The 16,997-nt window shown below is 41.5% G+C and overlaps 1 protein-coding gene across 1 annotated transcript in view; it reads right to left on the reverse strand.

The window, feature by feature from the left end:
- Positions 1-16,997, reverse strand: part of TRUB1 (TruB pseudouridine synthase family member 1) — a 43,233-nt gene that overhangs the window by 23,530 nt on the left and 2,706 nt on the right. Inside the window, exon 3 of the mRNA XM_054036228.1 lies at positions 8,165-8,220. Within this exon, the coding sequence (XP_053892203.1) occupies positions 8,165-8,220 (56 nt within the window). The remainder of the gene's footprint in view (positions 1-8,164; positions 8,221-16,997) is intronic.

Consider the following 16,997-nt stretch of genomic DNA (forward strand, 5'->3'; position numbering starts at 1 on the left):
ATTTATAATCACACAATCATGAAAGAGGGTGAAGTCCCGACTCCACTGGAGTTAATGGGAGTTTTACCAATGACTTCAACAGGGCCAGGATTTCACTCCGGGTATGTCTACACTGCAATTAGATACCCGTGGCTGGGTATCTAACTCGGGCTTGAGGGACTGTTTAATTGCAGAGTAGATGTTCAGGCTCGGGCTGTGGCCTGGACTCTACAACCCTGACGGGTGAGAGGGTACCAGAGTTTAGGCTGCAACATGACCCCGAACATCTACACTGCAATTAAACAGTACCGCAAGCCCGAGTCAGCTGGCACGGGCCAGTTGCGGGTGTCTAATTGCAATGTAGACATACCCTCACAATGTCTTGCTTAGGCTGTATTGCACTGTGTATTGTTTTACTGGAACAGATAGCTGGCTAGACAAAATACAAGGCAAGCAGTAAAGATGTGCGTCACAAAGATTCCTCTGAAAAGAAAGTCAGTTATTCAGTTTCTTACATTTGAAAAAATTCACCACACGCATGCACTAGGATGTTTTTGCAAAAAAATTTAACAGATAAAAGGAAACAAAAAAAAAAAAAAAAAAAAAGCATAATTACCCCCACAGAACTCATTGCCACAAGATGGTGGTCAAGTATTTTGGAGGCAAAAAAGAATTAGATATTCATATGCATAATTATTATATCCACAATTACATTAGATAGTATACAAAAACTAAGGGATCTAAATTCTCACGCTTCAGGGCATAAGATAACCCATTGTAAATTACTCGTTAGGAAATAATGTTCCCTATGAGACATTTATTTCATTATAGGCTCTTGCATCTTTCTCTACAAGATCTGGGACTAACTGCTGCAGAAATAATTCTGGACTAGATGGACCATGGATCCAATCAGCCACTTCCCAGAATGATGCTACAATAAACTTACAAGTCAGTAAGAAGTTCCCATATGACAAAGGACGTTGGTCCAGTTTCTCCTTAAGAAGCAAAGCTCTGTATTTTTGAGACAAAACATGGTGAAGCTGCACTTTAAAAAGACTAGATAATTGAAATGGTTTCCGTGCCCCATTCAGTTTTTTAACTATAAAGAATCCACGCTGTTCCACTTCAGGCCACTAACTCAGCATCTTCGTTCTCCCCTTGATCCCTTTTTGTCTCTAGTCTTTGAGGTGATTTGGAGTTTGGGTTTTATATTATCCAGATGACATTTTGATAGTGAGCCCCTCTGGAGAGGCTGCAACCTTTGAGATCAAATGCTCAATTCACCTACTCTCCACTCGAGCATTTGCAATCAATGCAGGGAAGTCAATTCTAATTCTCCACAAGTCACTGGAGCTCCTGGGGCTTCAGATAAAAAAAAAGAATGACTAGAGATTCTACCTTCCAGAAAAGAAAAGCAGGTTTCAACCTGTCAGTATTTGAGGATTCAGAGCACAGAATGCTCATGATGGCCCAACTTCTGGTCTCATTTACCTTGGTATGACCCCAGTGAAGACGCAGGGGTCACCCTGCTGCATGTGACCCTGCTGAAGAGAATGTGAGCGAAGCCAGAGTTGCGCTCTTTATAATGCAATTAACTAAATGTGAGTGAACATGCTACCCAGGTGTCTGAAGTTTTGATTATCTTGTTTTATCCCACTTCAGTAAAGGCTTTCTGTGCTAGAGACATCCCTCCCCCGCACTCTCCCCCGCATTGGGAATTATTAGAATAATGCAATATCTCATTGCCGCCTGCTTAGGCTGCCAAGCCTCCTACCTCCCTGATGAGCCCACAACTTTTCTGCATAGCTACATTATTACAGCACATCTGAGTGGGGAAGAGATTTTTCCAAAGCAATGATCCCCTTTAAACTTTCCGCTGTTAGCAAGAGCTCTCTCAATTATCTGCCCACAAACATCATCTCCACGTTGTCTCAGTCTTAGGAACAAGAGTTACTCTGATCACCGACTACCCCACGTCTTTCAAAGGAAGCATAGCATGCCAGTCTTTGAGCCGTAAGAGTAGCCCATTCACATGCTGTAATTTATCCCACAACTTTGCTGGAACATTTGAAATAAAAAAACCAAAACAGACACATCTATTTCTGGGAAAATATTAAGGAACTTGATAAGAAGCTTTGAGAAACTTGGCTGGACATTCCTATTTCTTTTGAGTTAGTCCTTAAGGAGGTCACACACTTGATTACAGAACTGACAAAACATGATAATCCTTACAGAGGCTGTATGAATTACAGATCAGGGAATCACGTTGATGGCAGCCAAATCAGCTTATGTTTGATAGGACGTTTGGAAAAATTCTGACATGCATATTTTTGGCAGAGCTGCCATATAGAGTTCACAGCAACAACGTTACATTTTGGGCCATTAGTGTAATTATGCGGCCAATGTTGATAGACTGGATCTAATTTCTCTAGAAGCTAGCTTTAATGTAATTAAAAAGAAAATCCCTAGCAGAAACGCATATTGAATGGAGTGGCATCGAAGATAAAAAGGAGCGAATCAGAGCAAAAGTAACAATTATTTCACCAAACACGTGATGTATGATGAAGTAAGAGACACTCCAATCATAGTAGACGGCACGACACCTAAAAGGCAGAACATTTTTCAACAACTTTAGAATAAAGAATAGTCACGGCTAACTACTATTAGTCCTGAGACCTCTGTAGCCACCTAGTTAACCCTATGAGTCTATCTACAGAGATTTGCAAACTGGTTTAGCCCTCACTTAAAAATAATTTTAACTTGTGTCAATAAATTACCAAATTAAACTAACCCAAATGGATTTAGGAGCATCTACATTAAGGATTTGTACTAGTTTAGTAAGAACTATTTAAAGCTGATTTTGATAATATGACAAAGCTTTTCTGTAATGGATAAGGTATTAAAAAGGGGATGTCAGACTATAAACAGTTAAAGTCTCAAGTAACAGGGACTCAACCTCCAGAACTATAGTAAATTACATGAGTACTATCGGCCTAATCCAAAGCCCGCCAAGGTCAATGGAGAGACTCCAATTAGAGTCAGAGGTTAAGGTCAGAAGGACCACCAGATCACCTAGTCCAGTGGTGGGCAAACTATGGCCTGGGGGCCACATCCAGCCCTCCAGATGTTTTAATCCGGCCCTCGAGCTCCCGCCAGGAAGTGGGGTCCAGGACTTGCCCCACTCTGGTGCTCCAGCCAGGGAGCAGGGTCACGGTCTTGCCCCACTCCGCATGGCTCCCGGCAGCAGCGGCATGTCCCTCCTCTGGCTCCTACGCGTAGGGGCAGCCAGGACTCAAGATGCTGCCCCCACCCCAAGCGCTGCCCCCGCAGCTCCCATTGACTGGGAACCGCAAATAATGGGAGCTGCAGGGGCGGCGCCTGCGGACAGGGTAGCATACAGAGCTGCCTGGCCACGCCTCCACATAGGAGCCGGAGGAGGGACATGCCGCTGTTTCTGGGAGCTGCTTGAAGTAAGCACTGCCCGGAGCCTGCCCCCCTGAACCCCTCCCATGGCCCAACCCCCTGCCCTAGCCCTGATCCCCCTCCTGCACCACAACCCCTCATTGCCAGCCCCACCCCAGAGCCCGCATCAGCAGCCAGAGCCCTCCCACCCTTCAACCCCCAATTTCGTGAGCATTCATGACCAGCCATACACTTTCCATACCCAGATGTGGCCCTCACGCTAAAAAGTTTGCCTACCCCTGACCTAGTCCGACTTCCTGTATATCAGAAGCCACTAACACAACCCAGCACCTTCATACTAAACCCAACAACCAAAACTAGGCCAAATTAGTAAAAACCACAGGAGACTAGATGGTTACGTGCCACAGTGAGAGAATAAGAGGGCGTGAGATGTACCAACGCCAAGGCCCCTGCAAGGTCAGGGAAATGATTGAAAGATATAATTGGATGATCCTTGCAAGTGATTCGCACTCAGACACTGCAGTGGAAGGCGAAAGCCCCCAAGGTCACTGCCAATCTGATCTGAGGGAAAACGCCTGAGCTTGTGAGTAAGAACCAGCAAGCCAAGCATCTGCGGGAGAGAATGCTTGGTACTGCCTCCAAGCCCTGGCCCATCCTTTCCAATATCTCATCTCCGGCTGTGGCCTTCTATGATGCATCAGAGGAAGAAGACTTTAAAAAATTCCAGAATACACTGGGGAGAAGGAGTAACGGAATCCATTCCTGACCCTCTCCTGGTGGCCAGGTGAAGCCCGGAAGCGTGAGCTTTTAGGAACATATGACAAACTGGAAGTAAACCCCAGAGCTGCTGTTCCCTACTAGCACAAGCAACCCCACCACATAATCACACTCATAAATTTGTCCAGCTCTAAAGAGAGAGAGGTTCTTTGCCCGCACAACTGTTATTGGGAGGCCGTTCCAGAACCTCACTCCTCTGACAATGAGAAACCTTCTTTCAATTTCCAGCCTGGCCAGTTTGTTCTTGTGGCAACATTGTCCTTTATCTTAAATAGCTCTTCCCCCTCTTTGGTTTTTATCCCCGCCGATGTATGTATAGAAAGCAATCATATCCTCTCCCTGCCTTCTTTCTGCTAGGCTAAACAAGCCAAGCTCTTCCTGTATCTTCTCATAAGATAGGTCCTCCACTCCCCTCCTTGTAGTTCTTCTCTACACCTGTTCCACTTTGTATTCATCTTTCTTGAACACAGGAGACCAGAATTGTGCACAGTATTCTAGATGAGGTCTTACCACTACCTTCTGCAATGGCATTAATACTTCTCTCTCTCTACTGGAAATGCCTCACTTGATATAGCCTAGGATCACGTTTGCCTTTTTCACAGCCACATCACATTTGTGCCTCGGTCATCTTGTGATCAACCCCTGCACCCGGGTCTTGCTCTTCCCCCGTCATGTCCAACTGATGAGTCGCCAGCTTGCAGCAGAAATTCTTATGGTTAGACCCTTAGACCTTGCACTTGGTACTATTGTATTTCATCCCATTGGGGGATGTCTAGCTCAGTGGTTTGAGCATTGGCCTGCTAAACTCAGGGTTGTGAGTTCAATCCTTGAGGGGGCCATTTAGGGATCTGGGGCAAAATGAGTACTTGGTCCTGCTAGTGAAGGCAGGGGGCTGGACTCGATGACCTTTCAAGGTCCCTTCCAGTTCTAGGAGATAGAAATAAATTAATGGAGATATCCTGTCACTCCAATCTTCAAGGTCATCCAGATCATTAGCACACACCTACTTTTTGTGACAAGGTCATTAATAAAAATAGTGAATAAGATTGATTCCAGAACCAATACTTAAGGAACTCCACTAGTAACCTCCTTTCAGTCCAATAGTTAATCCTTCAACAAAACCCATTGCCTTCTCCCCTTTAGCCAATTCTTTATCCACCTTACAGTGCTTGTACTAATCCCATATTCTCTAATTTACATAATAATTTCCCCTGTAGTACTGTACCAAATGCTTTATTAAGTTCATGTATGTTAGATCTATTGTATTCCTCTTAGTGAAAAAAATTAATTAATTTCCAAAGAAAGAAATCAGGTTAGTCTGGCGTGATCTACCTTTGGAAAACCATGTTGAATTATATCCCCTTTACTGTTTGTCTCCATGAACTTAATTATCCTTTCTTTCACAACTTGTTCTAAGGCAGAGGTTCTCAAACGTCATTGCACCGTGACCCCCTTCTGACAACTAAGTTACTACATGACCCTGGGAGGGGGGCGGAGCCTGAGCCCCACCACTCTGGGGAGGGGAGAGGGAACCACAGCCCAAGCCCCACCGCCCCAGGTGTGGTGAAGAGAGGGCCACAGCCTGACCCCTACCGCCACAGGTGGGGCTGGAGCTAGTGCTTCAGCTTCAGCCCTGGGTCCCAGCAAGTCTAATGCTGGCCCTGGCAACCCCATTAAAATCGGGTCACGACCCACAGTTTGAGAACCACTTTTCTAAGACACACTACTGAGGGCAGACTGACAGGTCTTAAATTGCCAAGATCACTTTTCCCCCTTTCTTAAATATAGTTACAATGTTAGCTATACTCCAGTCATATGGCACTAGCCCCAAATAGATAGATTTATTAAAAATCCTTGCTCCTAGGCTACCAATCTCATGTGCCAGTTCTTTCAGTATTCTGGGATGGAAATTATCTGGTCCCCCCTGATTTGACCACATTAAGATCTTCACATTTTCCTCCCACCTCAGATGTGGTCATTTCCATTTCTATACACTCATTTCCATCTGCCATCCTGCCTTCATACCCATGTTCCATATTATCAGCCCTATTGCCACAACTGCTTTTCTTTTATTTCTTCTTAAACCTGGGGTGGATATCAGTCAGCCTCTAGTTCAAATCATCATCACCACAGCATCTATAAATAGTTTACTGGTCATGGATCAGAGGTGAAAAAAAAGGAAGAAAAATAGTCAGCATGAAATGCATTAGAGGAGCTGTCAATTGACTTGAAAAAGTCAATTATTTTTAAGTCATTATTGACTTTCCTAAAGTAACAAAATCTGGAGAGCACTTGACTGCTGAATTGATTTCTTCATCTCTTGCCCATTTTCCCATTTTAAAAGTATTCTCTAAAACAACAGGACTTTACATTTTCAGCTTTCAAGATAGTGTGCAAAACCTCAACACTGAGGGCTGGAACCAACCCTGCTGGATTAACTGGAGTAGGTCCATGTATCCACTTACCCAACATCTACGGCCCGGAAATGTAAACACACAAGCCAAGGTTTTGATGTGACTCGCCAGAAAGTACAAGCAGAGGTGAGTCAAGCTCCCATCTGTTAACTATGCAGAATGAGAGCTCTCCAAATCCACTTGTTGTCACTTGTGCTTTGCATACTAATGTCTCAATCCTGCAAATACTTTTGCACAGAATTTATTCATGTGAGTAGCCCAATTGACGACAAAGGAATTCCTCACAGGACTAATGCTACTTAGGTAGATAAATGTTTGCAGGATCAGTCCTTAAGCTGGTAATACATGATCATTTTCTCTTTTGTGTGATTGTACACCCTGTTGGTTAAGTTTACTAACTCTATTACTACATATATTATGATAGCTCCCAAAATCCCCGTTCAGGACTGGAGTCCCACCATGCTGAATGCTGTACAAACCCAGAAAAGAGAGAGACCATCTGTGCTCTGAAGGGTTTATAATCTAAATATGTGTATGTTCCCCTGATCAAAGAGTCCAAAAAAGTCTAGGAGCACATAATGTCCCAAGTGCACAGTGTGTTTTGAATAAGAAAACATTAATAGAAGGTTGTTTATTAGCCTTGCAGGTCTGTTTGACAGCCACTCTTAGAACCATCTATGCACTATATGTCATGGTGCCTTCGATGCATGGAACTCCCCAATGGAATTAACCCAGAACACCAGTACCCGCTCCTCCTCCAATTCTTTCCTCTTGACCAACTTTTGCTGTGATACCTACAAGAAAGTCAACCAACTAATGATCTGGTTATACATCCATGGGAAACTGCTGTTTGTTTGTTTAAAATCTAAGATGATTTGGAAACATCAGGAACCACATATATAAGTTTGTGTGATTACATAGATTACTTTTGCCACCTTTATTGTCCCTTCTTAATTTTGGTCAAAATTGCTTGTTACATTTTGTGTCAAATGTTTTGGGGCTGGGCCTATGCACAATGGAGCCCTCATCCCCACTTGCATCTAGCCATTATAGCAATACTAATAATAAAGATTTTTTTTTTTTTAATCTAAGGGTTTCGTCTTTTAACACTGCATGGAATTTTTTAAAAAGAAGATGTGAAGAACAGATGTAATTTCATAACAGCTTGTGATGGAAGAATCATAGTATTACTCTTTTATATCTACTTGAAGGAAAGGATAGGGAGGATGGGATTTTAAAGTTTTGATTTAAAAACAAAAGTTACAATCTTTACAGGACATCATTCATTATTGTGTTTCTACATCTCATATTTAAAATCTATAAGGAATTGAACATTGAAAAAAACCTTCCTACCAAACGACCCTGATCATCAGTAATCTCTCTGGGACAACATCAGAGAGACAAGGGTTTCCGACAGACAGTTTAGTATTCTTGTAATAGCGACACTTTGGGTCCTTGCAGGAATGAAGCCATTCTGAGTCCTTGCTTAATGTTGGATGTTTTAGTTGCCTGTATCACGATTCACCTCGACACTGAAAAAATATTAAGACCAATAACTTAGTGTGCCATACCTTGGAACCTGCCAAAATATTGCTCAGCATTTTAGTTCCTTTTCCAATACCGACCACTGCAAAGACAGAAAGAGAAATATTACAGCATTCTATTCCAATAACTAGATTCACAATCTCCCTCTACTCACTATCATACATCACGCTAGTCAGAAATAACACATTTCCTGCACTGCTAGCATATAAATGGTCAATTATCATGATCAGCTGAATGAGTCTTTTAAGGGGAGGATACCAAAAGATAAAGATATTGCCTAAGAGAAAATACCTCTGATGTTGTATCTACTGGGGCTGAGGAAAGGACAAGAAGCAGAAGACAGATAAGCTTTGCCTATTCTTAAAATGCTTTAATTCTACCCTGTGATTGGATTTGATTTATTTTGCTGTACTTTCAGTCATCAGTAAAGAAAGACATAGCACAAACCATGGCTCTCAGTCTAGCCTGATAAAGTCTTTGGCAAGGTTCATTATTAGTGAGCCAAAGCCATCGCTGTAACTAATGGACCATTTAAAGGTTATTAGCGGCCTGTAGTAACACAGCTAAGGTAGCAGCAAATACCATAATGGAATTAGTTTGGCACTGATAGGACCAGGGCAAGAAAGTAAAATAATCATGAAGTCCCCGAGTCTCTTGCTAGGATCATTTATAAATCAAACAGGCAGGCTCATGTGTTTGTGTGGCCCACTGGCTTTTTCAATTTTAAACTACATTTTGACATGTCAAAGCGATTAACAATCAGATTTTCAAAGTAAATGGGTAGAAAAATCTCTTTACTGTGTTAGAATTCTCATTAAAACTTCCTACAGTAATATGCCTTTCTTTACTAACTTTTTCCATTGGTTTTCTGCACAGTGTTCAGAAGTAGTAGATACAACGGGAAGAGGAAAACAAGAAAACCAGGTACGTTATAACCACGCATTTGTAAAACTGTTATCGCCATACAAAGAGTATACGGTAGGATTCTCCAGTACTACCTTGTGTAGGGGATATACCTCAATATTGATGCAAAATGGTTATTAATAAAATTATTATTATTCTCTTTTATACTGTTAGATTAGTATAATCTTGCCTTTACTCAGTTTTAGGACATACAATTATTTCCACACTCAATACTTGAAGAATATGATAGCTCATGGGCTTAAGTTTTTAGTTGCTAATTAATGAAATCAAATACTAAGGGAATCCATAGGAAATCTCTGCTTTCCATCAACCAGTAACAGGCACCAAAAGTGTCAAAGAGGAGGACACCTCCTTAGCCATAAAACCAAATATATTACCTCCAAGTGTGTTTATACATGCTCTGGAATGCAGCTTTACAACTTCTGTTTTGCTTTAACAGTCTATTTATTCTTTTACATACATCTTTCAAAATAGTATAAAAGTGTTAGTTATTGTGATCTGTCCCTTGTATAGACTATTTGATAGAAGTTAATTACAAACTGTAAATGTAGGAACCATTCGGTCAAAAGACAAACAAACAACAAGAGTGTCTCTTTAAAGAACAGGACACTCGCTTGGTATAGACATGATTTTTATCTCAAGAAAATAAAACTTCTTAAAATACTTGTGTTTTAGAAAGAGATCTAGTTGTGTATTCAAGATATTCCAAAGGGGGGGTGATATTTAGTTTCTAGCTCTGATAATGCATCCTAAGTAATAAAAGAGGCCCTCTTTATCCCTCCCCTTTGCAAAGGGAAAAACCCAAAGAACTCTAGAATTATCCTTATTGAAACTGATTTCTTTTACAATTGCTCTAAAGTCTTCAAATGAGAAGAAGAACGTTTATGGTTGGACAGTGTTTTATGGACGATGTTATTTATGTCTAACTCTATGTTTCCTCTTGAAGGTGAAAACCTCTGTTGTCCCTTAAATGCTTTGAGATGTGTATTTGCAAATGTAATAACTGCCTCAATACCACTATTATGTGAATAGTGGATGTATTATGTAAAAAATGGAATCAAATGACCTTGCTATAACAGATTACTAATATAAGAAGCCATCTGAGTATAAAATCATTCATATTAATTGGAAAATTAATTAGTTACCTAGCAATGGTTAACCAACTCCTTACCAAACTTAGGAAGGCAAGAAAAACCTCTCTATAGATTGGTAAGAAATGAGACACAATCTCGCTGCATAACCATGTAAGTTGAAAGACTTTATTTAAGAATCATTCAAGTTTAAAATGACTTCTAAGAGTTTAAACACTTTTATATGCAAAATAGGAGTGTCTGGACTCATTTGGGATAAAATTTCAACTTCTATTAAACCTTGATGGAACTAAAGGGATATCTCAGAAAACTGACTGAATAAAACAAAAAGTTAAAGCTCTAACTTAAAGATTTTCTGAGAGTTTCCCCAACACAAAGACAAAAACAATTTAGCCAGCTGAAGAATTATTTTGCTAGTCTTTAAATCTTAGTTCCCCCTAAGGCATGGCAAGAACCCCATGCAACTGAAATAATGGAACTCACATCCCTGAACTGCCATTAAGATTGGACCTACCATTTCCCTGTCTCTCTAAACTATATGATTTTTAGCAATTTTTGTGATAAAATTACTTGACGCTCAACACCTTAAAACACCCCTTTTTACCCACATTTGTAATAGGCCAAGACTACGAGGGTATGTCTACAGTGTACACTAAACCCATGCTCTGACTCAGGTTTGAGTTCAAACCCTGCTTCCAACCACACAGAAATCAGTCTGACTCAGGTGAGCAAGCAGACAGGACCCAGGTCCTAGGAAGCTGCTAAACGGGCGGGTCCCACTGAGACTCAGGTCCAAGCCCTGTCATTTTGCAGTGTGGATGCAGGTCAAGCCATAAAACCAAGATGGAAGGTCTGCATCATGCAGTATGGACGCACTGGCACAACTGAGAGCCCTGGATCCAGCAATGGTAGACCCAGGTTTACAATGCCGTGTGAATGCTCAAACAGGGGGTTGGAAACACTAAGTCCGCAAGCCTGAGTCCCACAGACTGAGACACACCCCAAGTATGAAATAAAGAGTCATAAAAATGCATCTTTTGAGAAAAACATTGACTATACATTTGCAATGCGCTCAGCTCCAGAGTATCCAAGCACCTTATTAGAACTGGATAGTAATGGAGAACTAAATGACTCAGTTATTCAAAGGGAGAAACCTGGAAAGCTGTAATGCAGAAGGGTGCAAACACTGAGGAGAAAAATTCTTTAGAGGGGTACAAGATGGTAAAACAAGGAGTAAGATGATGAAACTAATTCAGGGAAATTTTAAGGTGGATGACAGGAAATACTCCCTGACAAGGAGAATGAGTCTGGGAGAGAGGTCTCTCAGAGTACGTCTGTGACGGGTTCGGTCACAGAGACCCTTTTGGGACTGTCACCTGATGTGCTGAAACTACCTCTGAGCCAGTCTTCCCTGCCAACTTGGGACTCCAGAACCCTGCCTTGTTGAGCCAGATACACAAGTGTCCTACAACACAGACCCAGGGTCTGAACCACAACCCCGAAGCTGCAGACTTTAACTAAAACAGCTCAGCAGGTTTCCTATCTCCAGCATTCAGACACGCAGCTCCCAATGGGATCCAAACCCCAAATAATCCGTTTTACTCTGTATAAAGCTTATACAGGGTAAAATCATAAATTGTCTGCCCTCTATAACACTGATAGAGAGATATGCACAGCTGTTTGCTCCCCCAGATATTAATCACTTACCCTGGGTTAATTAATAAACAAAAGTGTTTTATTAAGTATGAAAAGTGGGATTGTACAATCCTTGTTAGTTCCAGCTCAGGTGATAACTAGGGGATTTTCATAACTGGCAACCCTCCTTGTTTTGCTCCACCCCCTTTTATAGCTTTGGCCCAAGGCGGGAATCTTTTGTCTCTCTGGGTTTCCTCTCCCCTCTCTTCTAAATGGAAAAGCACCAGGTTTAAGATTCCAGGATCAGGTGACATGGTCACATGTCACTATAAGACCTCATTCTTCATTACCCACAGGATAGCCCCCACATCCACAAGAAGGCTTGCAGGTAAATAAACCATCTACAACCAATTGTCCTAGTCAATGGGAGCCATCAAGATTCTAAACCACCATTAATAGCCCACACTTTGCATAATTACAATAGGACCCGAGAGTTATATTTTATATTCCTAGTTTCAGGAATGATACATTCATACAAATAGGATAAACGCACTCAGTAGATTATAAGCTTTGTAACAATACCTTACAAGAGGCCTTTTGCATAAAGTATATTCCAGTTACATTATATTTACACTCATAAGCATATTTCCATGAACATATGGAGTGCAACGTCACAATGTGTGCACTGCAATAACAAACCTGCAGCATCGAGTCGCAGAGCCTGGGTCAGCTGACTTGGATCTGTGGGGCTCGGGCTGCGGGACTAAAAATAGCAGTGTAGATCTTCGAGCTTGGATTGGAGCTTGAGCTCCAAGACCCACCCCTCTCACTGGGTCCAAGAGCTGGGGCTTCAGCCCAATCCCTAATGACTACCCTGCAATTATATAACCCCGCAGCCTGAGCCCCACAAGCCCAGGTCATGCTGCAGGTCTTTTATTGCCAATATAGATATACCTTCAGAGCAAATGGAGGGGGCCACAACCACTTAGAATATTTAGAACCAGACTGGACAAAACACTGTTAGTATGTACCACAGAGAACCATCCTGTAGTGGCTGGGAGACCGACTCAATGACTCGATAGCTCTTTTCCACATCCATTTGTTTTAACACCATAATTCATGGGATACAACATCATACTATGGACCCACCTATGCTGCAAAGAAAAGAAAAAAAACCCATAGCTAGGAGTCTCAGAACCTGGGTCAACTGACTTGAGCTTGCACTATGGTGTTAGGTGTAGTAACTAGTATAGTAACTAGTATAGTAAATGTGCTCAGACACCCCCTTCTCTCTGGGTTTCAGAGCCCGGGCTCTAGCCTGAGCCCAGACTTCTACACTACCATTTTTAGCCCCAAAGTGTGAGCCCCTCACACCTGAGTGAGTGGACCCAGGCTTTAAGAATTGGTACCACGGGTTATTTATTGCAATGTAGACATGCCCCATGAAGTCTTTATCTTCTAGGTCACTGATTCAAATACAGCTTAGGTAAATAGTGATTGAAAGTTGTCATAATCTGATAGTCAGTGATCTATAACAAATGAAACACTGGTTGCAGAATGTCTGCCAGGTTCAGAAGAGAGGCTGAAGCTCACACGGACATTCAGACTGAACTGATCTCACCCCTAAAGGGGAATCACCACAGGTCAGGGTAGAAGCACACTGGCAGAGTAGCAGGGGGGTGGGGGAAGCTTTTAGGGTGCTGCTGACACTCTGAACCTATTTCATGGCTAACTAGTGAACATCAGCCACTACCCAAGTGGGTGTCTCTTAACTCAGAAGACTTCCATGCACCAACCATTCCCCAGCCTGCACTCAATTCTAAGAGAATAAATGGTGACTTCTGCCTTGTCAAGAAGGTGACAAACTGATTTTCATATCAAAGTGCTTGTACAATTTTCTGCTTTCTCTTCTTACCTTCCATCATGCAACCATCACACTTCACATAACTACAGTCTGTTCAATTCCTATTCTAGGGCAGAACTCCAGCCACTGAGGGAGACTATCAGAAATGTTTGGTCTAAAGTTTTCCAAAGGTTTTACACTAGAGCCAGGCTGCTCCTTAATAAAACCCCCAAACTGAACTGTATTAGGCCTTGCTCAAACATTGCCTAGTGATCTCTCAAATGCTAGAATGTCAGTGGAGAGAATGCTTTCGCCCAGCTGTTACAAATAGGCAGAAAGGTCTGATATCAAGCAGAGAGAAAGAACCAGAGCATAGATCTTGAAATTTGAGGCCACAGATGCACAGATCGAGAGAAGAGGTTTAGTAGCCTCAAAGACTTCCTGTGATACTGCTTTGTAGGTGGAAGAAAGCTTCCCCCACCACCACCAATACGCTGGAGACAACAGAGAACAGTTAACTGAACTGTTAGAAAAAATAACAAAGAAAAAATATTTTCTTTTATTTCTTCCCTTCCCCCGACTATTTCTTCTCACATCTTTAGAAATTTTAAAGCATTCACTCCCACCCTCCTACCAATTTTGTCCTTTTCTATTTGGCTTGCATTGATTTTTCTCTGTCACTAGAACAAAACATCCTTTGCCCTTGTGAAGCATCGATCGGAAACATATTAAGGTGATGCACTTTTCTGTCTTTACCAGACATGCACCAAGCTTGAATACATTCTGTTATGCCACAGATGCAAGCTCTGGAGCCCACTGGCTGCCAGAAGACAGTAGGAGAAGCAATTAAAAAACCTCAATGAATTTTTTTGTGTTTTGTTTTCTGGATCAATGCTGATGACTTCCCACAACAAGAAATAACCTGTTCAATGGGAACATCTGTGCAAGAGAAAAAAACCTTCTGCTTCAGAACCAGAGACAATGTTCTTCATCAAATGGCAACCAAGTAAACAGGAAATTGGAACAAGCAGAGCTAAAGTTTACTTCTAGTCTATGGGAGTTACATTTTACAATGCACACAAGCCACAGAGAGACAATTACCAACATATTGGCAGCCATTAGGAACAGACACTGTCTCCTTGAAGCACAGTTCTACTTTGAGGCGTGACTATGTCAAAACTCAGTGGATCTGTTCCCTATGTATATTCATATTCACACCTGTTGAATTTAATTACAAAACAGAATTTTTACTGTTTTTATTCCTTTTAGCCCTGCAGAGCAACACAGCTAAGATTATGGAAGCTGCAGATTCTGCTCTATGTTGTTCTTCAACAAAATGATTGATTCATAGATTCTAGGACTGGAAGGGACCTTGAGAGGTCATCGAGTCCAGTCCCCTGCCCTCACGGAAGGACCAAATATTGTCTAGACCATCCCTAACAGACATTTATCTAACCTACTCTTAAATATCTCCAGAGATGGAGATTCCACAACCTCCCTAGGCAATTTATTCCAGTGTTTAGTCAGTTAGGAACTTTTTCCTAATGTCCAACTTAAACCTTCCTTGCTGCAGTTTAAGCCCATTGCTTCTTGTTCTATCCTTAGAGGCTAAGGTGAACAAGTTTTCTCCTTCCTCCTTATGACACCCTTTTAGATACCTGAAAACTGCTATCATGTCCCTCTCAGTCTTCTCTTTTCCAAACTAAACAAACCCAATTCTTTCAGCCTTCCTTCATAGGTCATGTTCTCAAGACCTTTAATCATTTTTGTTGCTCTTCTCTGGACCTTCTCCAATTTCTCCACATCTTTCTTGAAATGAGGTGCCCAGAACTGGACACAATACTCCAGTTGAGGCCTAACCAGCGCAGAGAAGAACGGAAGAATGACTTCTTGTGTCTTGCTCACAAGACACCTGGTAATGCATCCCAGAATCATGTTTGCTTTTTTTGCAACAGCATCACACTGTTGACTCATATTTAGCTTGTGGTCCAATATAACCCCTAGATCCCTTTCTGCCGTACTCCTTCCCAGACAGTCTCTTCCCATTCTGTATGTGTGAAACTGATTGTTCCTTCCTAAGTGGAGCACTTTGCATTTGTCTTTGTTAAACTTCATCCTGTTTACCTCAGATCATTTCTCCAATTTGTCCAGATCATTTCGAATTATGACCCTATCCTCCAAAGCAGTTGCAATCCCTCCCAGTTTGGTATCATCCGCAAACTTAATAAGCGTACTTTCTATGCCAATATCTAAGTCGTTGATGAAGATATTGAACAGAGCCGGTCTCAAAACAGACCCCTGCGGAACCCCACTTGTTATACCTTTCCAGCAGGATTGGGAGCCATTAATAACTACTCTCTGAGTACGTTATCCAGCCAGTTATGCACCCACCTTATAGTAGCCCCATCTAAGTTGTATTTGCCTAGTTTATTGATAAGAATATCATGCGAGACCATATCAAACGACTTACTAAAGTCTAGGTATACCACATCCACCGCTTCTCCTTTATCCACAAGGCTCGTTATCTATCAAAGAAAGCTAACAGATTGGTTTGACATGATTTGTTCTTTACAATTCCATGTTGACTATCCCTATCACCTTACCACCTTCCAAGTGTTTGCAAATGATTTCCTTAATTACTTGCTCCATTATCTTTCCTGGCACAGAAGTTAAACTAACTGGTCTGTAGTTTCCTGGGTTGTTTTTATTTCCCTTTTTATAGATGGGCACTATATTTGCCCTTTTCCAGTCTTCTGAAATCTCTCCTGTCTCCCATGATTTTCCAAAGATAATAGGTAGAGGCTCAGATACCTCCTCTATTAGCTCCTTGAGTATTCTAGGATGCATTTCATCAGGCCCTGGTGACTTGCAGGCATCTAACTTTTCTAAGTGATTTTTAACTTGTTCTTTTTTTATTTTATCTTCTAAACCTGATGATGATGTGCAAGTTGGGAATCATCCATCTTGACTCTCAGACCCAAGGCTGAGTTTACACAGCTGGCAATCATCATTCCAATACCAATAAATTGAACACACTTGATATAGAACTCATTGCGAGATAGTAAATGTAGAAACCTCATTGATGCCTTTGTTATTAGATGGGTTATTTTTCACTTCCTATCCGGAACTATTGTGTTGCTGCACTCCATAGCTGAACTGAATCCTACACATCTCTAGTTTCTAAAGCACTTTGAGATCTTTTGAGATAAAGACACAGAAATATAAAGCATTATTATAACAAGCACTACAGAAAACTACAGCAGCTACAAAACACCAGCTTAGCCAAACAAAAATATCTGTTTTTTAGGCTATTAGAAGTACAATTCATTAAATAAAAACAAAGATATTGCAGATATTTGTATTTTA

The sequence above is a fragment of the Malaclemys terrapin genome, chromosome 7 (assembly GCF_027887155.1).
Source record: "Malaclemys terrapin pileata isolate rMalTer1 chromosome 7, rMalTer1.hap1, whole genome shotgun sequence".
NCBI lineage: Eukaryota > Metazoa > Chordata > Testudines > Emydidae > Malaclemys > Malaclemys terrapin.